Source organism: Rhinopithecus bieti, unplaced genomic scaffold, assembly GCF_001698545.2.
Source record: "Rhinopithecus bieti isolate Rb0 unplaced genomic scaffold, ASM169854v2 scaffold_24392, whole genome shotgun sequence".
In the NCBI taxonomy this organism is placed as follows: domain Eukaryota; kingdom Metazoa; phylum Chordata; class Mammalia; order Primates; family Cercopithecidae; genus Rhinopithecus; species Rhinopithecus bieti.
Window position 1 is genome coordinate 4,110,342 of NW_016812542.1, and position 27,452 is coordinate 4,137,793.

Below are 27,452 nucleotides of genomic sequence, written 5' to 3' on the forward strand. Positions count from 1 at the left end.
CCTCAGGTGATCCACCCGCCTCGGCCTCCCAAAGTACTGGGATTACAGGCATTAGCCACCACGCCCGACTGGCTCTTTTACTTTTTAAAGTGCTTTCTATCAATGAGCCCTTCCCTTAGCCCTGGAAGTAGGCGGGATATATACATACTCCCTGGGTTAGCGAATGAGGCTGGGGGCAGGGAGGCACCTGCCAGAGTCACACTGGCTGATGAGGGGTGGGTTCTGTACTCAGCATGCTCAGAACTCATGCCGGCTGTGTGTCAGGCACAGCGCTGGGCACTGGCTCCCCAGAACACACACAAGCTTCATCCTCAGAGCTTATAGTCTAGTGTGTGCTTCCTGCAAGGCTATTTTCACCCAGGAACTCCCAGGATAACTAGATTCCATTCCTCTTCAGAAGCCTTTACTCCTGTGCTGCTTCCTCTATTTCTACTGGTTCATTTTCCCCAGCAAGGAAAGTCTGGGTCAGACTGTGGCTGGAGAGGAAATGAAACTGTGTCCTCCCCAGAGAGAGGCAAGCCTGAAGGGTGGGTGCAGGCTGGAATTCAAGAACTGAGGATCTGAGCTAGAATCCTCCTCACCAGCTTAGGTCTAGAGATGTCTAGAGATGTGTTTGGGGGAATTGAAAAAAAAAGAGAGAGAGCTGTGGAATAGGGGAAGAGGACTTTTAGTACAAAGAACTAAACAGGGGCAGGCCAGGAATAGAATTGAGGAACACAAATGCTGAGTGCAGCCCTCACTCCCACACCAGTGTATAACCATGGTGTAGGCTAACTACCCAAACCAGTTTCCCTGGAGATCCCCGCCACCCTCTCAGTATGGTTAGCATCATCCTCTTCCTCCCGTGTCTCATCCCGTGGTCAAGGTCAGCTTGCTCTTATCAAGCACTTACTGCATAGGGCCCTGGACTGAGTTTTCTGATGCAAACCTCCTTGCTTTTTATTTACACATCCGTCATGGGTTTGCTCCTCTTTGATTCATTCTTCAGCACCAGCTGCAGGCCAGGCACCATGCAAAGTGCTGAAATACAGTCATGAGTGAGCAAGGCAGGCAAAGTCACACCATCACCATAGTCTCTGGCTTCGGGGAATGTCCGTTTCTGTCCAAGGAGATGTGATGTCTAGATCCACGGTAATTAGAAGCCGAAACAAGACACTGTACGAGGCAGAGCTGCAGAACACAAAGGGGTTCCTAAAGGGCTGCCAGAAGCAGGGGGCAGTGGCTCATGCCAGTAACGCTAGCACTGTGGGAGGCCGAGGTGGGACGATTGCTTGAGTTCAGGAGTTTGAGACCAGCCTGGACAACATGGCAAAATCCCATCTCTATAAAAAATACAAAAATTAGCAGGATGTGCTCATGTGTGCCTGTCATCCCTGCTACTTTGGGACTGAGGCAGGAGGGTCACTTGAGCTCAGGAGGTCAAGGCTGCAGTGAGCCGTGTTTGTACCACTACACTTCAGCCTAGGCAACAGAGTGAGAACCTGTCAAAAATAAATAAATAAGTAAAAAGAATTGGCAGGGCCGGGAGGGGAGCGGCTGGGCATGGATCCGGTCAGGAAGCCCTCCAGAGATTCAGAAGCAGCCGCCATTGATTGCCCTGCCCGGCCAGAGCCTCCGCCATCTTGCCCACAGGACTACTGCCAGGACCCCAGCACACTCAGTTTCAAGAGCGTTTGGATCCTTCAAGTTCTGCTGGTCAGAAAATAAGACCATATTTTCTCAGGTCCAATAGAGACAACTTTGGACATTTTTCTTTTTTTCAAGAAACTTGATAGAAATCAGAATGAGAAAAATCAATGTCCCACTCCCATTCCAGCCCCCAAAGTGGCTAAGCAATGGATGTGTTCACAGACCAGTGATTGCTTGAGTTCAGACAACTCATGTCCAGCCACAGATTGCCTCAGTTGCTCCAGCTTTCTTGGCCACCAAACCCCGTTTCACTTAGTCCTGTCTGGCTTAAGTTAGGACAAGTTATGGAGACCCTGCCTAAGGCTGATTTGGGCTGGCCCCACTGCTAGGCTAGGTGGAATTATGGGGCTCAGCCTGAACCCAAGTGCAAGCCACCCCTTCAACCAGATTCCAGTTGTATTTCCTCGCCGCAGCCCCCCGGCCCTATCTCCTTCCCTAGGCCCCCAGGCTCCCCTAGTCTCAGGCCATCCAGCACTAACCTGGGCATTGCTCCCTTGGCCTGGTCTAGCAGGGCCTGAGGCTTGAGACTCTGGACATTCGGCTTCACCCACATGTCGGGTTCCCTGTGTCCTCTCCTTTGTCCAGTTAAGGCTGCCCTATTCTCTGGGGAGGCTCTACTTCCCCTGCTGCCCTAGGCCTGTGGCTTGGACCAGTCTTACTGGGGACCTGCCATACACCCAAGATTCCCAAAGCTTTTCCTATCCTCTGCACTCTACTTCAGCTTTCCTATATCTGATGTTGGGGAATCAGCTAGCCCTCGGCTAATTAATAGAAAAGAGGTGATGGACACATCCTTAACAAAATAGTCAAGGCCTTCTAAGCTCAAGTGACCAGTCTCTCCCACTTGCCCCCAAATCTGTTGCCCCCTTCCATATACCAGGCACTGTGTTCCATCTGTACGTATGTGATCCTTACAACTCTATAAGGTAGCTGTTATGCCGTTATCCTCATTGTACAGATGGGGAACCTGAAGCTTCAGTTAAGTACTTTCCTTGAGCTCACTTACTAACAAATAGCAAAAAAGAATTCAAACCCAGGTCATATTATACAATCTAGGCTCTTAATAGCATACAGGATTGCTTCCCTAACCACTTAAGATCATTTCCTTTGTCAAACAGATAACTTATTACAAAGGTAACACACAATCAGAGGCCTCATGGAGGAGGTGGAGCTTGGGCAGTTGGGGAGGAGGTGAGAGGGCCTGTGGGTGGAGGGGAGGCATTGCTGGGGTGCGTGTGAGGGGACAGAGCACACAGCAGCCGTACCAAGGACTAAGTAGTGCCCTCTGCTCTCCGCCCAGCTCCCTGGAGACGACCTGCTATGACAGCGATGACGCCAACCCACGCAGCGTGTCCAGCCTCTCCAACCGCTCGTCCCCTCTCTCATGGCGCTATGGCCAGTCCAGTCCGCGGCTGCAGGCTGGTGACGCGCCCTCTGTGGGTGGGAGCTGCCGCTCGGAGGGGACACCCGCCTGGTACATGCACGGGGAGCGGGCCCACTACTCCCACACCATGCCCATGCGCAGCCCCAGCAAGCTCAGCCACATCTCCCGCCTGGAGCTGGTCGAGTCCTTGGACTCAGATGAGGTGGACCTCAAGTCCGGCTACATGAGTGACAGTGACCTCATGGGCAAGACCATGACGGAAGATGACGACATCACTACCGGGTAAGCGCAGGGCCTTCTTGGATGGCATGGGGAGGATGGTGGAAAGACCACTGGGATGGGATGCCTTAAAAGTGGAGTGGAACCCAAAACAGGGGTTTTGGTTTGCTGTGCTGCGACGAAAGCATACAAAAGTGTGATGTGTACACTTTGTTATTGCCTCTGAAATTCGATGTGGTTTATTCTAGACTTGGGTGTGGTGTGGGCAGGGCCTACATCCGAGGAGCTGATTGGTCAATGAAGGCGCCTCCCTCTCATTGGTCTCTGTGGCTCTCATTCTGTCATCCTCCTCCCTGGCTCTTTGCCCTCAAGAAACTGGCTCAAAGAGCCTTGGAAGAGCATTTTATTCCTAGCTCTTATGCGAACTCTGTGTGGACCCTGGACAACTAAATCTGCTTTCCCATTTGCAAAAAAAAAAAAGGATATTAACATCGTATCTATCTACCTAAGAAGAGAAAATGAGAGCATGTAGGTGAAATCGCTAGTCAAACATAGAGTAGCAGCAGTAGCTCCACTTCCTTTGCCAGGAGTTCCTAACTCCTCAGTTCCGTATCCGACCCCTGTGGTCCTCAGTCTCTGCTCCTTGGGTTTCTTCCTCTGCAAACCTTCTACCAATCATGCAACTTCCTAATCCCTACCCAGCGTGTCAAACCCTTCTTTCCTGCCCTTTGCCCTGCAGGGACCCTCATCTTCTTTCTTTTTCTGCCTTAATTGACAGAGTTGTGCCTGTGCCTTCCAGCCTTGGAAGAGTTGGCCAGGACCCCAGGCCCCCAGCACTTCATTCTTGCTGTCCTCTCCTAGTCTGGGAGGATAGAAGAGAGGATAGGAAGAATGAAGTGCTGGGGGCTTAGGGGGATCCTGGCCCACTCTTCCAAGCCTGGAGACTGGAGAGAGGCAGTGGTTCTGGAAGCTTCTCTGGAGCACCTCTCAGCTGACTGCCACTTCCACTCTCCCTTCTTGATTTGCTGGTAACCTCCTCCGCCAAGGGGCCATACAAGTAGCAGCAGTACCCCTTCCCTTCCTTCTCAGGGACTGAATATCTTACTGCCAGGGCCTGCTTCTCCCCAATAAAAATCCCAGACTTCAAGGGAGTGGAAAGTAGCCTCTCCTCGGAAAAGGCGAGAGCCAAGCTCCAGGCCATCCACTGTTCCCCACCCCCATCTCCACCCCTGCGGAGAAACTTGGAGGGATCTGGTTAGGGCCTGTCCAGCTGATGAGGCTGCTCTGGAGCAAAACAACTGACGCATGAATGGAGTTGTTTACTGCCTGCTAAATCCCAGGAGCCAGCCCAACCTTGCGCTCATGCTCAGATCTGCCAGCCTGGAGCTGAGACCAGAGAAAAGCCATGCAGTGCACAGGTCCTGAGCTCCTTCTGTGGTCAGAGGCCTGTGCTGGACAGGAAGGAGAGCCAAGGTGTGTGAGGAGCTGCTCCACACAGCCTCTGCCCTAGGAAGCTGCCAGGGACTGCCTGAGGAAGTGTCAGGTTGCTACTCTCCTCTGAGAATCCCAGGAGGGTGCAGAGGGTGGCACAAGCCCTGTGGGGCTGAGTCTCTAGAAAGTCCCCCATGTGTTAGAAGGACCGTAGCCCCAGACCCTAGGGAGCTTCCAGACAGGTGAAGTGACAGGACCCCTGCCCAGCACAGCTCCCAGACTGATGGAGGTGACAGAACCCCTGCCCAGTACAGCTCCCAAACTGATGGAAACGAGACCCCTCTGACAGCCCTTCACCCCACCAACCCACCTGATGGCCATGGCAGAAAATACCCCAAGTGTTGGAAGGTACAAGACCCCCGCTTGGAGACATCCCAGTCTGAGGAAGGTGGCAGGACTTCCGGCTCTTAACTAGCTGTATGAGCTTGAGCAAACTAGTTAACCTCCCCAGGCATTCTTTCATTTGTCCATCTGTCAAATGCAGATAAGAGTAGAACTTATTTCAGGGCTATGATGAGGATTCAATGGGTTAATATATGTAAAGTACTTAGAATAATTCCGGCTCACTGGAAATGCTCAGTAAATGATAGCTATTGTTTTTGCTGCTATTATTATTTTTGTTATTAGAGTGCCAGACTGATGGAGAGACACGATTCTTACCGTCAGCGTTGTGTAGTCTGACCAGAGTCCCACTCACTCAGAATCAGCAGCGAAGACAGATCTAGTAGCAGCTGGTCAATCCCAGGGGCATAGATAATAGGGTGTAGGGGCATGGAATGCAGGGGGAAAGGGTAGGAAAGACCCTCTTTATCCCCCTCTAACATCCTTGCTTTATCCTCTTTCCTCTGGACAGTATGTGTGCTCCCGAATCCATTTTTTTTACATTAGAGTTCACCGAGACTAGCATGAATAAGAACTTGCCTTCCCTGCACAGCCCCCAGCTATAGGCCGGGGGAAGCCTGGAGTCTGCATGGGGAACGCAGAATCAATTGTTGGCATGACAATATCCATAAAGTGGACCTCACTGTAAACTGTGATGCTAGTTTACAAGATCATTTCACATGCCTTTTTTATGGTCAACTTTCAGTTAGCAGTAACCCTTAACACGAGTTTGTTAACTTCCCTGCCAGGACTGTAAACATGGCCATCTGAGAAGTCAGAGTTGAAGGGAATCAACTTATAATCCCAGTAATTTAATGTAAACAGTCACTCCTCAATTATATGTTTTCATGGTTAAGTGGTGTTGTTTTAATTAGTAACAAGGCAACCTGGATTCCAGCGACTCTTTAAGTGAACATGCAAACCTTGCTCAGCCTCCTGTTGGTCTTCTCATCCCCACTGTGGTTTCCATCTAGATGTTATAATTTAGAAAATGTCCTATTTCTTAAAAAACTGTTTCTCTAGTCATCAAAGGGATAGGACTATTCCCCGTAGGGATAGCGTCAGCGCTTCCCTCCTCAGCCACACTGTGACACCCCTTCCCACCCGTCAGCCTCGGCCTGCTGCAATTTACTTTCCTACCTCCCAAGAGCTCCCAGCACTGGGCCAGCAGAAAAACTGATCTCTCCCCACTGGGTGACATAATCGGCTCCAAGCTATCCGAGTGAGCCATAAAAGATGACAGTAATTCTGGCGCTTTCTCCACACTCCGTTTATCTGCAGGGGGATCATCCGTTTAAGGGTTCTTCCCAAGCCCCTGTTCAGTCTCAAGTCAGCTCTCCCTTCTCCCTCCAGTGACCAGGCCCCTTTCAGGATCATTAGTCAGCAAATCAAAGAAGGCAAATTCTTCAAACTGAAGTCAGCAAACTAGAAGGAAGAAAGTGACTCTGATGCTGCTGCCAGAATAATCATACATGTTTTTTTAAAAAGGATTTATTTTTTAAAATCATGGTAATATACATATAACATAAAATTTACCATTTTATGTTAACTATTTTAAAGTGTACAGTTCAGTGGCATGCAATACATTCACATTGCTGTGTAACCATCATCACGTCCATCTCCAGAACTCTGTCTTCTCCCCAAAGAGAAATTCTGTACCCATTAAACAGTAGCTTCCCTTTCCTCCTCCCTTCAGCTCCTGGCAGCCACCATTCTACTTTTTCTCTCTATGAACTTGACTACTGTAGGTAACCCATATAAGTGGAATCATGCAGTCTTTGTTGTTGTTGTTGTTGTTTAATGACCGGCTTATTCACTTAGCATAATGTCATCAGGGAGCATTTATGTTGTAGCATTAGAATTTCATTCTTTTTGCAGGTTGAACTCTATTCTGTTGTATGTATACACCACGTTTTGTTCACCCATTCATCTGTTCATGGGTTGTTACCACCTTTCGGCTATTGTGAAGAATGTTGCTCTGAATATTGGTGTCCAAATATTATTCAAGTCCCTGCTTTCAGTTCTTTTTGGGTATATACCTGGAAATGGAATTGCTGGATCATATGGTAATTCTATGTGTTTGGTGTTTTCGTTCGCTGGTTTTTTGTTTTTTGTTTTTTTGAGGAACCACCATACCGTTTTCCACAATGGCTGCACCATTTGACATTTCTACCAGCAATGAATGAGGGTTCTAATTTCTCCACATTTTCCCCAACATTTACTATTTTCTGTTTTGTTTGTTTTTTATAATAGCCATCCTGGCCAGGCGCGGTGACTCACACCTGTAATCCCAGCATTTTGGGAGGCTGAGGCAGGCAGATCACTTGAGGCCAGGAGCTGGAGACCAGCCCGGCCAACATGGTGAAACTCCATCTCTACCAAAACTACAAAAACTAGCTGGCGTGGTGTTGTGTGCCTGTAACACCAGCTATTCGGGAGGCTGAGGCAGGAGAGTTGCTTCAACCCAGGAGGCGGATGTTGCAGTGAGTCAAGATCACACCTCTGCACTCCAGCCTGGGTGACACTCCGACTCAAAAAAAAAAAAAAGAAAGAAAAACCCCATCCTGATGGAGGTGAAGTGGTTATCTCATTGTGGTTTTGATTTCTCTAGCGATTAGTAATATGGAACATCTTTATGTACTTGTTAACTATTTGTATATCTTCTTCGGAGAGATATCTATTCAAGTCATTTGCCCATTTCTAAATTGTATTGTTTATTTTCTTTTTGAGTGTTAAGAGTTCTTTATATATGCTAGATATGAACTTTGTATCAGATATATGATTTGGAGATTTTTTTTTTCATCCTGTGGGTTGGGTTTCCTTTTCATTCTGTAGAAGTGTCTTTTGATGCACAAAAGCTTTTTATTTTGATGAAATTCAGTTTATCTATTTTTTCTTGTGTTGGCTGTGCTTTGGGTGGCATATCTAAGAAATCATTGCAAAATCTAATGCCACGCAGCTTTTCCCCTATGTTTTCTTCTAAGAGTTTTATAGCTGACAGGGTTTTCTTAGAAATACAAATTCTAAACCTCAGACTTACCAATGCAGAATCTCTGCTACCCAGAAGGCCACATTTTTCTAAAGCTTCTCAGTAATTTTAGACTAGCCCATCTTCCTATCTAGTACAATAATCTTATCTACAGTATCCCTGACAGACAGTCTTTCATCCTTGGCTTGCATAGGCATAGAGATGGGAAGCTTATTCCATATCATATAGAATTAAGTTATAAGAAAGTCTCTAAATATTCAGCTGAAATCTGCTTCACTGTAACTTCTACCTATTGATTCAAATTCTGTCATCTGGGAAAAATAGAATAAGGGTGTAAGTCTTCATCCAAGTATTTCAACATGTTCTTAATATAGCTCAAATATTCTCTAGATGAAAAGAAAAGAAAATGTCCCTAGCTTTTTTCAGTACTTTCTTAAATGACCCAGTTTTTCGAACCTTTCATTGTCCTGGTCACCCTCCTCTGGAAGCTCTCAAGACGTCAATGATCCTCTTAAAATTTGGCACCTAGACTGATCACCCGCTTGACACTAGAAGTAGTCTCGCCAGGGTAATATCCAAATCATGACACTGCAGACAACTTCGAGTTGGCTGCTGACTGTCCTAGATGACAGCTTGGGCCATTTTTACCACTTAGAAATACAAAAGGAATTTGTTTTTCTAAAAATAGGAAGGTCTGGAATTTAATCTAAATAAGAAGATAACTTTCACAGCCATCTGTCCTTCCATCCCTGGCATCCATTGGAGTGGGAGGGGAATAGAGGATGGGGACCCATACAGAGTTGGATGCAGGCACTGAGTATGGGAGCCACACGTGCCTGGTGGGAGGAGGTCAGAGGGCCCTCCATCTCCTCTTTACTTTAACGTGAGTTTCCCTCTCAATGTGTCCATTTTTGTGTATGTGAATGGGTGAGCTGTGTCTGAGCTGGGTGGCAGTAATGGATGGGGACTTGCAGACCAACGCAGCAACACTACTGCCAAGTCCCACAACTCCAGAGGGTTCCCTTCATGTTACGTAGAGGTATGAGGTCCACAGCCCCAGCAGGACTGCTGTCCCGCAACCTGTGCCAAGGGCCACAGGGCATTAAACAGAGTCAGCAGGGTCCATCTTGAGTGAGCGCTGTAAGTGTGTGTCGGGAACAGAAGGATTCCTTGGCAACTTCTGCCACACCCTGGCTCCCTCATCAGGTTGCTTCCTGCCCTCTGTGTGTGGCTAGATGTTCCAGTCTTCTTTTCTCTTCAGCACCCCTTGCTCCACTCCCCAGCCTGTCCTCTTGAACTGTGCTTGGGGGCTCAGAACAGATGGGATTCGTTTCCTCCTTGGCTCTGAAGTGTCCTGACGTTGAAAAATGTCAAATAAAATAAACTGTAGGCCCCTGCCTTCTCCCAGGCTGGCTCTGTGCTCCCAGAATCAGCGAGCTCAAGCCTTAAAGAGACACTTCCAGCCTTACTGTCAGGGCCCCAGCCTCTGCAGCTACCTTCCTGAGAAGGAGCTGCATTCACTGCCCTCCCACTGGGCTCATGTCTGACTCTCAGACCCCAAGATACCCAGCCCAGCCACCCTCATTGATAAGAATTCTCTTGCAATGAGCACTGGGTTTATGTGGTTTGTACAAAGAAAAGAGACCCCTTTTGAATTTGAATGGACGAGCAGGCGAGTTGTCCCACTTCTTATTTCTTCTTCTGCCTTTGCCTCGTCTGTTTCCTGATAGGTCTTTAGGAATCCCGCCTAGCGGGACAGCTGGGCCAGGCCTAGTTGTTGCTTATGGAACCCAAGGATAGAAGCAGAGAACAGTAGGGGGCCATCCTCGGGAGGACCCAACATTCAAGTTCGGGAAGGAAACTCAGTTTTTCTCCTGAAAGGACTTCAAATCTAAAAGGGAGGTAGGCAGCCTGGGCAACAAAGTGAGACCCCGGGCATGGCAGCACGTGCCTATGGATAGCCTCAACTACTTGGGAGGCTGAGACAAGAGGATCACTTGAGCCCAGGAGTTGGGGGCTACAGTGGGCTTTGATTGTGCCACTGCACTCCAGTTCAGCTGACAGAGTAAGACTCTGTCTCTTAAAAAAAATAATAATAATAAGTGGGCTAGGCTTAGTGGCTTATATCTGTAATCCCAGCACTGTGGGAGTCCAAGGTGAGAGGATCGCTTGAGACTAGCCTGGGCAACATAGCAAGACACTGTCTCTACAAAAAAAAATATTAAAACTTAGCTGGGCATGGTGGTGTGTGCCTATGGTCCCTCCCAGCTACTCAGGAGGTTGAGGAGGGAGGATCCCTTGAGCCCAGGAGTTGAGGCTGCAGTGAGCTATGATCACACCACTGCACACCAGCCTGGGCAACAAAGACCCTGTCTCTAGAAATTTAAATTTTAAAAATTAACATAAAATAGAAAGGTAGGATACTTACTGGGTCCATATGTAAAGGAAGCAGTATGTAGTTGAAGTAGACGATGGCTGTTGCTTCATTGAAGATAATATCTAACAATTAGAATGCTGACTCCAGATTCATACACATAGCCTTGGCTGATGCTTCTCTGTGGTGTAGGGGAAGAAGCACTGGGCTAATTCTGAGATCTGGAGTTCAATCCTAAGCACACCTCTAACTTGCTGTGGCACTGAGCAAGTCACCTGTCCGCTCTGATCTTAGTTTGTTCATTTGTAAAAAAGGTAATCACTTTTGCCTTAAGAAGATCAAATGGAAAAGAATAGTAAGAGCGCTTTGAAAAGTGTAAAGAGCGGTCAGTTTGAAATCTATTATTCTGGTTGGGTGTGGTGGCTCATGCCTGTAATCCCAGTACTTTGGGAGGCCGAGGTGGGTGGATCACCTGAGGTCAGGAGTTTGAGACCAGCTTGACCAAGAAAAACATGATACAGCCCCATCTCTACTAAAAATACAAAATTAGCCAGCATGGTGGCATGCACCTGTCATCCCAGCTACTTGGGAGGCTGAAGCAGGAGAATCGCTTGAACCCGGGAGGCAGAGGTTGCAGTGAGCCAAGATCACGCTATTGCACTCCAGCCTGAGCAACAAGAGCAAAACTCCATCTCAAAAAATAAAATAAAATAAAATAGAAATCTATTATTCTGATCTCGACATAATGTTCTGTTCATTTAGCTGATGGCTTCAGTCTTAATTAGGGGTTGCTAGAGTATCAAAATAAGGTTTCTTCAACTTGGAAGATGAGGACATTAAATTTGGGCTTTGACTTACATTTCAAGGAATGCTTCGCAACACAGTCTTGATAGTCTTTTAATCCTGTAACGTGCAGTTAAATAAACAGACTTTTGAGAACAGGCTTATCAACACAGGCATACCGCAGATGGGCAGAGCCATAGCATGGTTTAGAGTGAAGACTCACAGCTAGGCTGCCTGTGTTTGTATCCTGCCTGTTTTCCTTCCTAGCTCTTTGAGTTTGGATGAGTTTTTCACCTCCCTCTGCTTGTTTCCTCAGCTGAAAACTGTGGAGAGAAGTGGTGCCTACTCTGTAAGATTGATGTGAGGATTAAATTTGTTACTGCTCTTACATTAGATATCATAAATGCTTAACAAATGCTGGCTCTCCATCAGCCATTTGATGATAGACATTAGCAAGCTGCTGGACCTAAGTTGTCACAGACACATTCTAGATGATAATACATTCTTTGACAAAGAATGTATTAACCTTCATGCTTGAAAATGATCTTTCTGATCCTCACAGGAAGAATGACATAATAAGTTGTTTGCCAAGAAAGATGGATTTGTCCTGACCCATTTTTACCTGTTCACACAATGTTCTCGTGCAGCAAATGGTGCCCATCTGTGGTTTGGGGTCTGGGCTGAGAACAGCATGTGCTTGTTGTGCAAATAGCTAAGCTCACTGCACACAGAATCACACAAGTGGCCATGACCTCTTTCCCATCATGACTTGGCTAATTGGGCTGTCAGTCCCTCACTCAAACACGTTTCTTGCATATGAAGAATGTCTTGGGCTGGGTCCCCAGAAGCTGACCTTGAGACAAGGATTTGGGTGTAAGTGGTTTATTTGGCAGGTGCCCAGAAAGTGCTGATAGGAGTGGGAAAGTGAGTCAGGGAAGAGAAGGAAGCCAGTACAGGCTATGTTCATGTGCAGGTTACTGCTGTGGGCAACTGGGGCTTACGGATTTCTAGGAGATGACGTGGAATACACCTCAGTGTTGCCCCACCAGAAGGTCAAGGAAGCATGGGTATTTATGTGTCAGCTTCCATTCATTATTGACTGAGAGCAAGCAGCTCCTAGAGGGCACTGGGTCTGTGTTTCAAGCCTGTTGCACATAGGCTGAGAGGAATCCCTGAGTCTGAGTCACAGGTACCTGCAGTTGTGCTCAGACAGCACATACGGGAAAAGTGACTGCAGAGGGGCATAGGTGGGACACAAACACCACCAGTTATAAAGAGGAAAGATGGGAAGGAAAGACGAGAGGAAGATGTGGAGTTAGATTCCTGGATCAGATGTGAACTGGCTCTCAAAACACTCCTTTTTTTTTTTTTTTTTTTTTTTTTGAGACAGGATCTCACTCTTTTGCACAAGCTAGAGTTCAGTGGTGTAATCATGGCTCATGGCAGCCTCTACCTCCTAGGCTCACATGATCCTCCCACCTCAGCCTCCTCAGTAGCTGGGACTACAGGCACACATCACCACACCTGGCTAATATTTACAATTTTCTTTAGAAATCCAGGCATAGTGGCTCATGCCCGTAATCCCAGCACTTTGAGAGGCTGAGGCAGGTGGATCACCTGAAGTCAGGAGTTTGAGACCAGCCTGGCCAACACGATGAAACCCTGTCTGTACTAAAAATACAAAAAATTAGCCTGGTGTGGTGGCAGGCACCTGTAATCCCAGCTCCTTGGGAGGCTGAGGTAGGAGAATCGCTTGTACCCAGAATGTGGAGGTTGCAGTGAGCCGAGATCACGCCATTGCACTCCAGCCTGGGCAAGAAGAGCAAAACTCCATCTCAAACAAACAAACAAACAAAAAATGTAGAGACAGGGTCTCACTATGTTGCCCAGGCTGGTCTCAAACTTCTGGGCTCAAGCAATCCCCAATCCTCCCTGGACCTCCCAAAGTGCTAAGATTACAGGGGTAAGCCACTGTGCCCAGCCTCCTTAATTTTTAAAATAGTGGGCAGCACCCCTCAGTCTATGCAGCGTTAATCTGGATAACAGTGTCTGTTCAAACCCAACAGGGTTAGTGAAGGGTTGGAGTAAGCCAGGTATTCCAGAGGGGCTGCTGGATATATTCTGGTTGCTATGGCAACTAATGCTAGCTAAGGAGTGGTCCTCCCTCTAGTGTGTCCTAGTAACCTACAATTGAGTTGCTGGAGTTTCCACCTAGTGTGATGACATGCAATTTGGTTGACAGTCAGGATGTGTAAGGGTCAAGGAAGCTGTTGAGATGATCTTGGCTTTTCCCCCACCAGCTCTGCCCACCTGTCTACCTGTCCACTGTCTCCCCTCTTTAATTGTCAACCTTCTCCTTATGTTCTACGGTAAGCCAGCTGAGCTTGTGTGGTACCTGGAAATTCCATGTAGTCTGATATTACAGAAAGAACACAAGTTTGGAAATATGATAGGCCTGGTGTTCAGATCCCAGCTCTGAGTCTCTGGGAAAGCTGTTTATCTATTTTAAGCGAGAATATGAATATGGCAATAGGATTGTTGTTAGCATGTAGTGACATATAATGTATGTAATGCACTTGGTGGCCGGGCACAGTGGCTCACGCCTGTAATCCCAACACTTTGGGAGGTCAAGGCAGATCACTTGAGGTCAGGGGTTCGAGACCAGCCTGGCCAACATGGTGAAACCCCGTCTCTACTAAAAATACAAAAATTAGCTGGGCCTGGTGGTGGGCTCCTGTAGTCCCAGCTACTCGGGAGGCTGAGGCACAAGAATTGCTTGAACCTGGGAGGTGGATGTTGCGGTGAGCTGAGATCAGGCTCCATCTGAAAAAATAACACTTGGCATGCAGCAGGTGTCAGTAAATGTTACATCCATCCCTTCTCTTGGTTGCTCCTAGAAAACCAAAGCTACAAAGGCCATCATCTATGGCCAACTATTCCACCTGGTTGGTGATGTCCAGTTGCCCACCCATCTTTGCCAAATCCCCTCCCTCCAGGGAGCCTTTCCTGATTCATCCCACTGGACTCTGGGTTGTCCTGGCACTTGTGTGCATGATGCGTACTGCAGTAATTTGCACTTTTATGATTCTAGCATGCACGGTTTGCACACACTAATATGGCATTATCTTATTTAATGTGAATTAGATATTGTCTCCCCCACCCCCCACCCAATTTACAAGTGAAGAAATTGGAACTTGGATTAACTGGCTTGGGAGGATCACATAACTCAAAGTGGCCCCACCAGAACAGAACCCAGGCCTCTTTCCCCAACATTCTGCGCACGTTCCAGTACACCTGCTGCCTCACCATGTGCTCCTTGAAGCCTTTCCCTCTGTGTGCAGCCCTTGTGTCCCGGAAGCCTGTGAGCATGTCAGGGGCAGGGATCACAGGCCTTCCACTGGAATAGGAGCTTCCCAAGGACAGAGACTCTGTCTTCTCTCTCTCTGTTTCCCCTCAACACCTAGCAGTGTAGGTTGTCAGGCCATGCTGTCGACTGACCAATGAATCATTGTTAGAGACCCCCTCCTGGAATGTCCTTACATGACCTCTCCATCTTCCAGGATAGAGTCTTGCTTTGGGGAGCCACAAAGTACCCACAGTCAGGAACTCTGGTCCAAGGGCAGAAGGAGCAACCCAAGCCTGTGTGAATACAAGTCCTTGTTTGCCTCCAGCTCAAAGGCTGAGCTGTCCCAGGATGTTCATGAGGGGCCAGCTCTGGCCTCTGGGCTATCAGATGTCTCTGGCCAGGCAGTAAAAGGCCATTCACTGCAGCTGAAGAAAAGCCAGCAGGCCAGGCAGAGGGAACTACCTAGTGAAGTATAAAGGTTTAGGGGTCCAAAGATGCTGAAGGACTGAATGGTTGTTATCTATATATCAGTGTGACAATGGAACAAACACAGGAAGAGGCATAAAAGTATAGATTTGCAAAGCAGGCCAGAGGAAAGAGTCGGGCCCATAGAGAGCCTGAAAGGCACCAATAGCTCACCAAATTCGGACGGCAGCACACCTCTCGCACCTGAATATGCAGGGCAGGTATCACCGAGAGACGGAAGGTAGTGAGAGGCTGACGCGGGGGCATGTGGCAGTAAGGAAAAAACAGGAGTTCAGTTCGTGATGTGCACGCCAAGCAGTGGAAATGAGAGACAGACAGATACTGTGTGAGACCCATCCGAACATGTGTGTGAGAGGTGGCTGGATACAAAGAGGCTGTGTGTGCACAAGATCAACTGTTTGAGGACACAGGCCCGCCGATGTGCAGGGGGTGTGTGGCAACCAGACAGGCACAGAGAGTGTGTGAGAGGTGGAGGGGCCCGTCCAGAGCAAGATGAGTGACCTTGTGCTCAGCCTGGCGGGGGTGGGGTGTGACCCAGAGTAAGGCGAGTGTATTCTCACCAGCCTACACCCCTTCTCCTTTGGCCAGCTCCTACTTAAAGGGGTCTGTGTCATGCCTTTTCTCTTTCTTGTTGGGACTTCTCCAGCTTGGGAGACAGGAATAAATCTCTGACCTAGACCCTGCCCTCTTTGACTGCTCACCCTCTTCCAGCCCCTCTCCCCAGCCTCAATCTCTCATTCTTCCTCTACTTTGATGTCTGGCTTCTGTCTTGGCCCATGTGGGTTTGATGACAAACGGCAGTTCAGGAATGACACTATCTACACACACATGGCCATATGGACAATTTCAGGTGGTGGGACTTCCAGCAGTTGGGGTTCCCAGGACTGCTGACATTCTGCTGAGTGTTATTAGAAGATCAGGGACAGAGCTTATCATCTGGCTGTCACTGCCCCTTTCCAAGCCACAATGAGCCTCCAAGAGGGGCCCTGGGGGATAGCCAGCTACCCTGTGCCCATGCTGGAGTGAACTTTCCTCTGATGTTCCCTGTTTTCTGGATTTAGCCAGGAAAAGGAGCTCCCTGTGTGAGGTTCCAACTAAGAGATACCACCCTTCGCCAGCTCTGATCAGATACTCCTGAAGTTTGGAAGGCAACAGCTATACAATCTCTCTTCTCTCTCTCTCTCTCTCTCTCTCTCTCTCTCTCTCTCTCTCTCTCTTTTTCTGAGACAAGCATCACTCTGGCACCCAGACTGGAATGCAGTGGCACAATCATGGTTCACTGCAACCTTGACTTCTTGGGCCCAAGCAATCCTCCCACCTCAGCCTCCCAAGTAGCTGGGACTACAAGCAAGCACCACTATGCTATTTTTAATCCGTGCTAAGTTTAAAATGTAGAACAGGCTAATTCTTAAATTTTAAAATACACACTAATTTTTGTTTTTTGTTTTGTTTTGTTTTTGTAGAGGCAGGGTTTTACCATACTGCCCAGGCTGGTCTCAAACTCCTGGGCTCAAGCTATCCACCCACTTTGGCCTCCCCAAGTGCTAGAATTACAGGCATGAGCCACCATGGCTGGCTTATACAATCTCTTTTATCTCCACAAGTCCTTGTGGTTAGTTTCCTGCTCTTGGGAGGTAGAGTAGCAAAGTAGATGGAACATTCAAGCCCAACTGGCCTGGATATAATTTTCGGTTTGCTACTCACTACCTATGTGCATTACTTAGCCTCTTTGTGCTTTGGTGTCATTATCTGAAAGAAATGCCCACCTTGTGATATTTGCTCATACATTCGATAAACACTTGTAGACCACCTAATATATACCAGACACTGCAGATGTGGCAGGAGGAAAAATAGGCATTACTCTTAAACTCATGTATGAAAAGAAATGGCCGGGTATGGTGGGTCACACCTGTAATCCCAGCACTTTGGGAGGCTGAGGCAGGTGGATCACTTGAGGTCAGGAGTTCAAAACCAGCCTGGCCAACATGGCAAAACCCTTTCTCTACTAAAAATACAAAACTTAGCCGGGCATGGTGGCATGTGCCTGTAATCCCAGCTACTCAGGAGGCTGAGGCATGAGTATCGCTTGAACCCAGGAGGCAGAGGTTGCAGTGAGCCGAGATCACACCACTGTTCTCCAGCCTGGGCAACAGAGCGAGACTCTGTCTCAAAAAACAAAACAAAAAAGAAATGGCAGTGCTCGCTTTGGCAGCACATATACTAAAATTGGAACAATGCAGAGAAGATTAGCGTGTCCCCTGTGCAAGGATGATACCCAAATTTGTGAAACCTTCTGTATTAGAAAAAAATTATTAAATTTAAGAAAGAGAGTAAAAGAAATGGCAAACAAGCCAACAAATAAACATGCAATAGATTAGGTGGTGCTGTGTGTCATAAGGACAAATAAAGCAGGGTAAGAGGCAGAGAGTGATAGGGTAGTGGGTATTTGAGAGTGGGTAGTCAGGGAAGGCTTCTTTGATAAACTATGCAGATAACTGGGGAGAGAGCTGTCCGGGCAGACAGAAGAGTATATGCAAAGGCCCAGAGGCAGGAATCAGCATAAGTTAAAGGAACTGCAGGGAGGTCGCTGTGGCTGAAGGAGCGTTAGCAAGGGGGCAAGTGGCCAGAAATGAGGTCCCAGGTAGCCAGAGGCCATGTATGCCATGCTGAGGACTTTAGCTTTTCTTCTAAGAGCAAGGAAGCCACTGGAGGACTTCAGGGCGAGGGACGATGTGATCCAACATGTTTTGCAAAGGGTCTGTCTGGCTACTCTGAGGAGAGCAGACCACAGGGACACCAGGGGAACCAGGAAGCATGGAAAGCAGACTGCTGCAGTTAGCTAGGTGAGAGCAGATGGTGGCTCACACCAGGGATAGAAGTGGAGGTGGGGAGATGGTTTTGAGGATTAAAGAAGATAACATTGGCCAGGTGTGATGGCTCACACCTGTCATCCTAGCCCTTTGGGAGGCTTAGGCGGGAGGATTGCTTGAGCCCAGGAGTTCGAGACCAACCTGGGCAACACAGTGAGACCCTTTCTCTACAAAAAGTTTTAAAGCTAGCTGGTTGTGGTGGCTTGCACCTGTGGTCCCAGCAACTCTGGAGGCTGAGGTGGGAGGATCACTTGAGCGATTGGAGATTGAGGCTGGAGTGAGCCGTGTTCATGCCACTGCACTCCAGCCTGGGTGACAGAGCAAGACCCTGTCTCAAAAAAAAAAGAAGAAGAGGAAGAAGAAGGGAGGAGGAGGAGGAAGAAGAAGAAGGAGAAGGAGAAGAAGAAGAAGAAGGAGGAGGAGGAGGAGGAGGAGGAGGAGATCATTTACAGTACTTTCTCAATACATTGTATGAGGTTTCATTTCTGTTTCACAGAGATATGGGATCCAAATTAGCAACGGAGTGCAGTGGAATGGATGTTTAAGCTGATCTGCAATGATTGCTCCTGGCCTCTTGAGGTGGAGGGTTTGTATACATGCATACACACACACACTCACACACACCCTGGCATCTGCCCAGTGACCCCGGGTGAGGGTCCATCAGGCCCTTACTGGAGGGGCAGCCCCTCTCCCCTACCCCTTCCTATGGTCCTCTGTCTCATGTTCTCAGAAGCACACAGAGCCACTGATGTGTTGGGATACTGGAAGCAGGATAATCAGCTAGGACTACTGAGACGGTAGCTCACTATACAAGATGTGGAGGGTCTACCCTCTCTCCTGCCCCTCCCAACTGTGGGGGTGGTGAGAAAGGCAGGTCTCCTTGAAGGTTATATAAATATTTGTTGAACAGAAACACAGCTGGGACCAGGACCCCTTCCTTCAGCTGGCTGACTTGCTACCCCAGAGAAATCTCAGCTGGGATTAGGGCTGAGCTTTGGAACACTCCACTGTGCATCCGGTGACTCCCAGTGACCCCAGTTCAAACTCTCCCATCTACCTTGCAAACCTGTCCATCTGAGCACCACACTAGCCCCAGGGAGAGAGTGGCAAGAAGTGGTGCCATTGACTGATGAAAAGAAGTCTGCCCCAGGAATCAAGACACCTGAGTTGTGTGGAGGGGCCTCGAGCTAGTCACTTGCCCTGTCTGGGCCTAATTTTCTCCTCTGCGAAAATGAGGGGTTTGAACTAGATGCTCTCTAAAGTCCTTTTTGGCTCAAACGTTCTGGATTTTCTGACCACATGAACTGGGTCTGATCCAGGGTACCTGGCATTTCCTGCAGGAAGGGCCTGGAGATTGAGGAGGAAAGACAGCAGTCATGCTGGTCCAGGAAAGGAGAGAAGCTCCCCACACTCATGCATGAGGAACTCTGGAAGACACAGGCATTGCTAATGGTAAAGAAATCCATTGCCTGGACCTGGACCCAATGTCATTGTGGCTTCTAAACCTGTGGCCAAACTAGGCCACTCTATTATTAATCTTTCTTGCTGTTAATGTTCTAAAGCAAGTATAATAATACCTGCTTAGGTTGTCTGAGAATAGAATAAACTCATACATGTGAATATGCTTTGAAAACTTCTGCCACACAGAGACTGGAAATTATTTTCCTAGACAGCTGTCAAGGTCATGACAGATGATTCCCTCAGGATTCAGTTGGGTCAATGGGGCATCTGAGAGTAGGTTTTTGAAAGCTGGGAGTAAGGATGTGGCTAGGTAATTCCCCAATGATCTTGCCACAGTATGGAAAGGGTTAATTCACTGAAGTCCCTCTCCCAATTCCTTTCTCTTTCCTTTCCCTGCCCCTCCATTCTGATTTAATTCTTTCTCTTTTTAATCATTCTGCTATAAAATGCCCATTGTCCTGCCTCTGCCATTATGCTGTCAACCAGGCCTGGCTAGGATGCAGAGGAGTCACAGGCCCAGCTATCACCCACAGGCCCAGGGGGACGTTCTCTGACTGGCCAAAACTTGTGGAAGGATGGGCTTTTCCATCTAAGGAATGAAATAGCCTCGTGATTGATGGGAACAAGAAGACATGAGGGCAGGTCAATGGACAGAGTTGTGGATACCTACCCTGGGACCCTAATCCCCTCAAGGATCTCATTTCTGGGGCTCACCAGGAAATGGGGTATGTGATCAGGCTCCAGACAGGTGACCCTGGAACCCAGAAACCCTCAGGCAAATGACACTGGAATTCAGAGCACACCAAACTGCCTCTCAAGTCTTTCCCTTTTTTTCTTACCCCATTCTAACCAACCACATCAACCTCTGAGATTATTGTCCAGGAGACAAGGAGAGCCTCCCATAAACTATCTTTCGATGTCTCTGTTGGAAATGAAACTTTAGCCAAAAGAACCCTGGGCCTCAGCCAAGGTGACTCCAGAGATCCTTTGAGGTGGGGAAGGTGTGGGAAGGAAGAAGGAATTACGCCCTCCCAGGAATCTGGCTGAGGGACCTCATGCATATTAGTCTGCGTTCTGCCCTCTGCTTTGGACATTTCCTGGACTTTCTATGCCTCAGTTTACCCCTTGTAAAGAGCTGCTGTGAGAGTGCTGGCATGGGAGACAAATGAGATCATGGCTCCTAAGGGCTCTTTGAAGATAAGCCCCACAGGAGCACAGAGGAAGCCTATGTGAGATAGACAGTCCTTTTTCCTCTCTCCCTCTTTGGCTGGGTTTTCTTTCCGGACAAGTGCCTGACTCCCAGCTCCCTTTCAGCAGGTGTCATCCCCTTCTACCATGTGTCCCTCAGCTGCCCCCAACTCCCTGTGCCCCAGGCTACAGTCATGCTCAGAGTCACCCCTGCATTGCCCGTCCCCTATACCCCATTCTGACTGCAGTCAAGGCAACTGTGCCACTGTATCCCTTCCACTCTGCCACACCCTCATGACAGGCAAGGTCAGGGCCCCTTCAAGCACGGAGCTCCCCATTGACAGGGGAGGCTGTGTTTTCATATTTTCACAAAAAACTCCCAGACAGCATTTCTCTTCAGTGCTGCTGCCTGTTACCCAAAGTGCCTTGACCTGTGGACTGAAAATAGCAGGTGCTAATTTGCATGTTATTTATTTAAGTAGCAACGCTTCTGGGATCCTGCTCCTTCCCCTATAAAAGCCCACCATAACCTCCACCAAGCAGTAAGGTAGACACTACTGTGGGACTTACCCTCCTCATCAAGAAGGAAAGAGGAACCTATAGCAGGAACCTCGCCTTCTGTTGGGTTCTGGCATCTCAGGAATCAGTCCTAAGAAGGAGGTGGTGTACAGACCCTATACCCCAGAATGCTCAGTGGGGACTCAGCTGACAGCCTCTTCCCTGAGCTGAGCTACTGGCTGAGACTTGTTCTCTTTATGATCTGCTCCTCCAGTCCCTGTGTGAGGTGAAACACAGCGGGAGGAGGGTGGAAGGGAGGGTGGGCAGGCCTCCAGGTATCAGGATGAGGGATCGAGCCACATGGTCTCTGGGGGGCTGCGAGGGAATGTTCAGGAACAGCTCAGCTCCATGCACAAGACCCCTGTCCCTCCAAGTAAACCCCTATGTCTACCCCTTTCAGGCCTCAGATCTCCCTCCTTCCAGGCCCTGCCGAGAAAACCACAAAGGAGGAAACCTTATGGAAAGCTTACAGCTAGATCTGGAGAAAAACATCCCCTGCTGATGACATTCCTTTGGCTGAGACAAAGTCATTTTACTCAGGATTCCATGCTGGCTGAGGCTAAAGAGAATCCCTTATGGCACGTCACTGTAAGCTGTTCCCCAGATGACCCAGGCCAGCTCCAGCACAGCTGCATGGACACAGCCTCCCTAGAGAACTCACTGTGCTCACCCTGTTTTGGGTGGTGGTGAGGATGGGAGGCTCAGGACATTATCAGAACAGGAGAGCCAGGATAGGGCTTGGCCAGGGACATCATTCTGGAATGAAATGGAAGAATATGTGAGAGGACCATCTGCCTTACTCTGATTCCCCCTCAGAGCTGGTCTGCTTGGGAGCTGGTGCATCTTTTCTAAGTCTTACCACCCAAACCACTTAGAACAGAGTAAAGGGAATAAAAGTCTGTCTACCCCCTATGCTAGGGGGAAGTCTGAGGGATTGGTGCTAGGATCACTGCAGCCCTTTACTCCCCTTTGATCAAGCACATTTGGAAAACTTGGCCACAATATGCAATCTCAGAAACAAAGACCCTTCCTCCAACTTAAACTGTTCCATTCTCCAGAAACGGAGGTCCCTCTGCTGAGGTTTTCCGCCCTCTAAGAACTATGGTTCATCACTCCAGAGCTGCAGCCCCAGGTCAGTGGCATTGGGTAGCCAGAGTAGTAGGGGCAGATGGGCTGTCCAGTTACCCAAAGTGCATTGACCTGTGGGCTGAAAATAGTAGGGACAGCCTGCATTGCTGGGGGACTTGGGAAAGGACTATTCCTAGGACTCAAAGCACCACCCAGACCTCTTTAAAGGCAGTGAGAGCAAGGAGGAGGAGTTCAGGAGTGCAAACCTCTCCCTTAACATTGGTAAAAACTGAGGCCTGGAAAGATAGGCCTAAGAAAACACATGTGACCTGGATCTGTATGTGCGGCTCAGTCACATCGAACGGCCCAAACGCTAGAGACTACTGCTCTGCGGTCCCAAGTCATCTTAGTTCAGCACATTAGGGGGCTTAAAAAAATTGCTGCTGTTGTTTTTGTCACTTAAAGAAACTGCAGGTATAATTTGTCCATCTCTAGAATGTAGGCTTCCCAGTTTGCCCAGTTCATATTGGGATTGGGACCCAACCATAGACACTTAACCCCTTCCAGGAGCCAAGAGTGAGAACTGGAGGAAGCAAGGGTGAGGGCAGCAGGCTAATTCCCCAACAGGGCTCCTTTCTCTGGAACCAAGAGAGTGAAGTTACCTGGAGAACCCTCAGCGGGGAGTAACCCAATGGGAGGGCCCTGCTACTGGATCCCACTGTTTTTTTCCTATCCAGTCAGCTGAAAATGGGTCCTGGATAAAGGCACACATCGTTGGGTGGTGTGAGCTGTTGTTTCTCTCCCACAGTCTTCCCCCAGCAAGCACACCTCACCTAATCTGTGGTCTCCTGAATGCTGGAGAGATGTTAGGCCCCACCCCCTGAGGTTGTTAGCACATCAGAAGGTCGCACCATCCTACTTGGCTCCCGGCTGTGAGCAGAAGGGTCCTGAGCCAACCTCTGGCAATATGTACCCCTATCGGACCTTCGTGTCCCACCACACCCCTTCACGGACCTTGTTTTAGGCAATGCATTGACCCATTCTCCGATTTTTAGAAATTTCTAAAAGCCTGGAAAGGAGCCAGGAAGAGGCTGGGAGAAAGCCCTCTATGGAGAAGGTTCTGCCCAGGCCTCCCCAACTCCTTACCCACCCGTGCCCCAGAGAGAAGTGGCTCGCTGCTCACACCCCGTCCTGCCAGTGCAGCGTGAGTAAGAGAGCCCAAGGGACCGCAGCTGGCATCCCAGGGGTTAATTCCAGAGCAGCCCAGGTGGAGGTCGAGCCCCCAGCCCCGTCGGCACCTCCAGGCTTCCGAGGCCACCGGAACGGAGGAGGCTGCGGTGGCTCTTTGTCTACCTGCTCTGGGCGTTAAAGAGCCCGCTTGCAGCCTGCATCGCTGGGGCTCGGGACAGAAGTCAGCGGCGGGGAAATGGGGCTCTGTCACTTTAAGTACAGCTGGAGCCGTAAGTACGAGCCCGGGTGGTGGGGAGAAAAGGGAGCGGAGGGCAGGCGAGGGTTCGGTTTCTGACCCTCCGCGTGGCCCACAGCTCATACCTTTTCGGGTGTTCCCGGGTGTCGGGCGAGAGCGGTCCAGGGGGGCACTGGGTGCCCACCCGGTGAATGGCCGCCTGAGCCGGGGAAGATGCTTCATCTGCCCCTGCCCAGATCCGGAAGGACAGTGAATTTCCCCCGCAGGTAAGCGCCCCCACACCCCCGGCCTCACCGCCAGACCGCAGAGCTGGGTTCGGGTTTGTGGCACCCCCCGCCCAGCCACAGCCCCCAAGTTCCGCCGCAGCTGCAGTCTCGGGGCAGTGGGTGTGGGGTCCGCAAGAAGGAGGGTCTTGGCCGCTCTCGCTTTTCCGCCAGAGAGAGGAGTGCCTGCGCCGCTGGAGCCTCTGAGCTCCTGGACGTTTGGCTTATGGGCATTTGGGGCTGGGAGTGGGTGTGTGGAAGGCTCTAGGGAGGGAAAGGGAAGGAGAGGAGCTTAGGCGCCCAGGAGACCTGGACGGAGCTGAGACAATAGCGCAACTTGATTGAACTTCGATGGTTGCGGCTGTGGCGCGTGGGGGCCCGGGCTGTGAGGGTCGGGGGTCCTGGGGACCAGGCGGATGGAAGGAGGAGGGGCTTGCAGCCCCAGGTCGGCCCTGCCAAGGTCACCCTAGTTCCGGAAAGCTCCGGGGGTCGTCCTGGGGTGAAAGGAGGTGGTGGGAGGCGGAAGGATGAAACGGGAGGGAGGGGACGTTGAATTTGTGACCGTACTGCTGGCTGGATTCCTCCGAGAGAGAGTGAAGCCTGGTACTCTACCCTGGGAAGGGGTGAAAGATCGGAGAGCCGGGCAATTTGGGGAGACGCACAGTGAGGGACTGGTCTTGTAAGGTGAGGGCAAGGCACAGAGGCTCCTTCATAAAGGGGAAGTGAGTGTAACCACAGCTGGCCCTGGGACTCTCTGAGCTGACTTGGAAACTGCACTTCCAAGGGAGAATTAGGAAATTCCACGGGCCTGAGAAAGGGGGCTGGTGTTTCTGCTTTTTTTCAGGGCGGTGGGCAGGGGAGGCTTCCCACCTCACTATTCTCATTCCATATACACACTCCTTCCCCTCAGCCTCCCGCAGACCTGGGAAGTTGGAGGTTGGGCCCTGTGCCTGGTGCTCTGGCCACTCCCACCTCAAACCTCACACAACCCAGACCTGCACCCTGTAACATGCGCCTGCTTCCTCATATTGCCTCGAAGGGAGCCCCAAGTACCCTCCAGGGTCTCAGTTGCAACTGTGCACACAAAGGTCTAGGGTAAAAGCAAAGAATTGGGCCAGGCCTGAAAAGAGAGGCATCTTCTGCCTCCGTTCCTGCCCTGCAAAACCGTGGGCACCAGGAGCCCCTTGGAAGCCAGACGCCCGCTGACCCCAAACTTTTTTCCCCTACCGTAGCATGACAGAATGCAGCCCTGCAGCCCCTGGAATGTGACTTGGGTCCTTGGGGTCACTTTGCCAAAATGACTGGTAGGTATGGTGGTGTCATAAAAGGAACCAGTTGATGAGCAGAGAATAGACCCATGTAGGGACCTCTTACTTCAGGTGAGATCCTGGGCTGAGTCCTGGAGAGCCCACAGGGTCCTGGAGAAGGCGAAGGGAAGGAACTATTCATAACCTTCTCTCTTTCCTCCACCTCTGCCACCCCACCTAGAGCCTACTTCAGATTCACATAGGGTGTGCCCAAGGAAAATTATAATTGCCACCCGAACAATATTTGCACTGCTTCTACTCTTAAATTCTTTGCTTCCCCAATGCCCAGAGGGTGTGCAAGTCCTCTAAGTGACCCCAATGCTCTTTCTCTGAGCCTATCATTCTTTCCTTCCTACTCAACAGCCTTTTCTAGGTTACCCCATTCTTTCTTTTGAATTGATATTCTCCCTGCCTCCTTCCTCTACCCAACTCCATCTCGGGAACCTGCCCTTATAAAGAGAGCTTAGTGCCCTATCCTGGGGCCATAGCTATTGAATACTCACCTACCTCCTTACCAGAAACAGACTTCTGGGCAGGTGTGCCAGGGCGGGTACCTGTCTGCCATAGCCCAGGTTGAGGAGCAGGTCATGTTACACCTACCCAGCCTGCTAGGGTGGAGCTGGGTTAGGCCTGTGGTTTCCTTTCCATCCAAGCCCAAGACTTTCAGGCCAATTGCTATTGGTAGGCAAGGAGACAGGGGATGTTGTAAAGTGGAGGTTATTCCTCGAATTGCCACACTTCACATATAAAATTTAACTAGCCTGGCTCCAATCCACAGAGGGAGAGCTTAGCCCAAGCCTTTGCTCTAGGGAGGGCTCAAAACTTTCCCTGTAAATGATGTTTCGCTGAGGCCAGCAGGGATCAAAGAGATGCTTACCCTCCAGGATCAGGTTTCCCTTAAACTCCAAAGGAGGCAGCACTGGGAAGATGTGAGGGTATCTGGATGAATGACTTAATTGGCCCTCAGGTATCTCCATGACCAGCTTTTGATGAGTGAGCTGTGATCAGTCCATGGCCTCTTCATTGTTTCAGAGCAGATGTCTTTCTTGTCTGGATGCCTGGGATTCTTCCATCTATTATGGAAGGCTGTGCCCACAAGCACTGTTCTTGTGTATCTCAAACATTATGGTCTCTCCTGGAGACTCCTTCTCTTCCTGTCTCAGCAAACACTGTCCTTCAGTGTCTTCCAAGCAGGAAGTCCAGGCATCTATCCCATTCAGCACTCCTAGACTCCCTCCTGGAAGGAACCCTTAGCTAGAGCCTGGGGATCAGTGGGAACAAGACTTATTCACTACAGTTGCCTGACTCAACCTACAGAGACTCCCTGGGGCAGAGGGCTTCGGCTTGGCACAAACTCAGCCTCTGTGAGAGGACAGAATGCCTAGGGACAGCCAAGCCAACGAGCTGCCTCTCGTTAGAGGGTTTTATGGGGCTAGGCACGCACACCACAGGCAAACCACACTTGCTGGATTAACCTCTTCCTGCAAAGCCCCTGCCCTGAGCTTGGGAGGAATGAGGGGGGGACTTAATGAGCAGAAGGCATCTTAATAGTGGGGACAGTCCGTGTCTAACATCTCAGCTAATCACCTTTTCTCATTTTAACATGAGGCTGTAAAACACAACCTGTACTAAGTGCTTTGTAACCATTTTTCCATTTAATCTTCGCAACAACCATATGAGGTATATATTATTATCATCCCATTTCACAGTTGAAGAAACTGAGGCACAGGGAGGTTAAGTAGACATACTAAAGATCACAGTAGTGGGATTTGTCCTCATACCTAGGTCTGTCTGACTCTAAAGCCAACCCCTAACTACTATGCTATAAGGAGACTATTGTTACCAATACCAGTTGACGTCCCAGGAATACTAAATGCTGAAGATGCAGAAGTTGAGAGTAATTGGCGGCCTCAGCAAAGGTTTAGAGTTGGCCCAGGGCTGTAGTTGGAATGAAGTGAAAATTATAATTGCCACCCAACCAGTGGGGAGTGGGAAGATTACTAAACTTGGAGTCAGCTGACCTGATTTAGAACTCACCCCACTACTAATTAGCTTTGTGACCTTACAGAGATTGCATAGCCTCTAGCCTCAGTTTTCCTCTCTAAAAAATGGGTATAGCTCCTGATTGATCTACTTTACTAGGATGTAATGACAATGAGAAAATATGAA

The 27,452-nt window shown here is 49.3% G+C and overlaps 1 protein-coding gene across 13 annotated transcripts in view; it reads left to right on the forward strand.

Moving 5' to 3' along the window:
• Positions 1 to 27,452, forward strand: part of NAV1 (neuron navigator 1) — a 288,276-nt gene that overhangs the window by 180,699 nt on the left and 80,125 nt on the right. For 12 of the 13 annotated variants that reach the window (XM_017896463.1, XM_017896464.1, XM_017896466.1 and 9 more), the window contains one exon: positions 2,990 to 3,355. In XM_017896463.1, the coding sequence (XP_017751952.1) occupies positions 2,990 to 3,355 (366 nt within the window). Of the gene's footprint in view, positions 1 to 2,989; positions 3,356 to 23,737; positions 23,980 to 27,452 lie in introns of those variants that run through there. The other variant, XM_017896475.1, reaches the window with a different exon arrangement.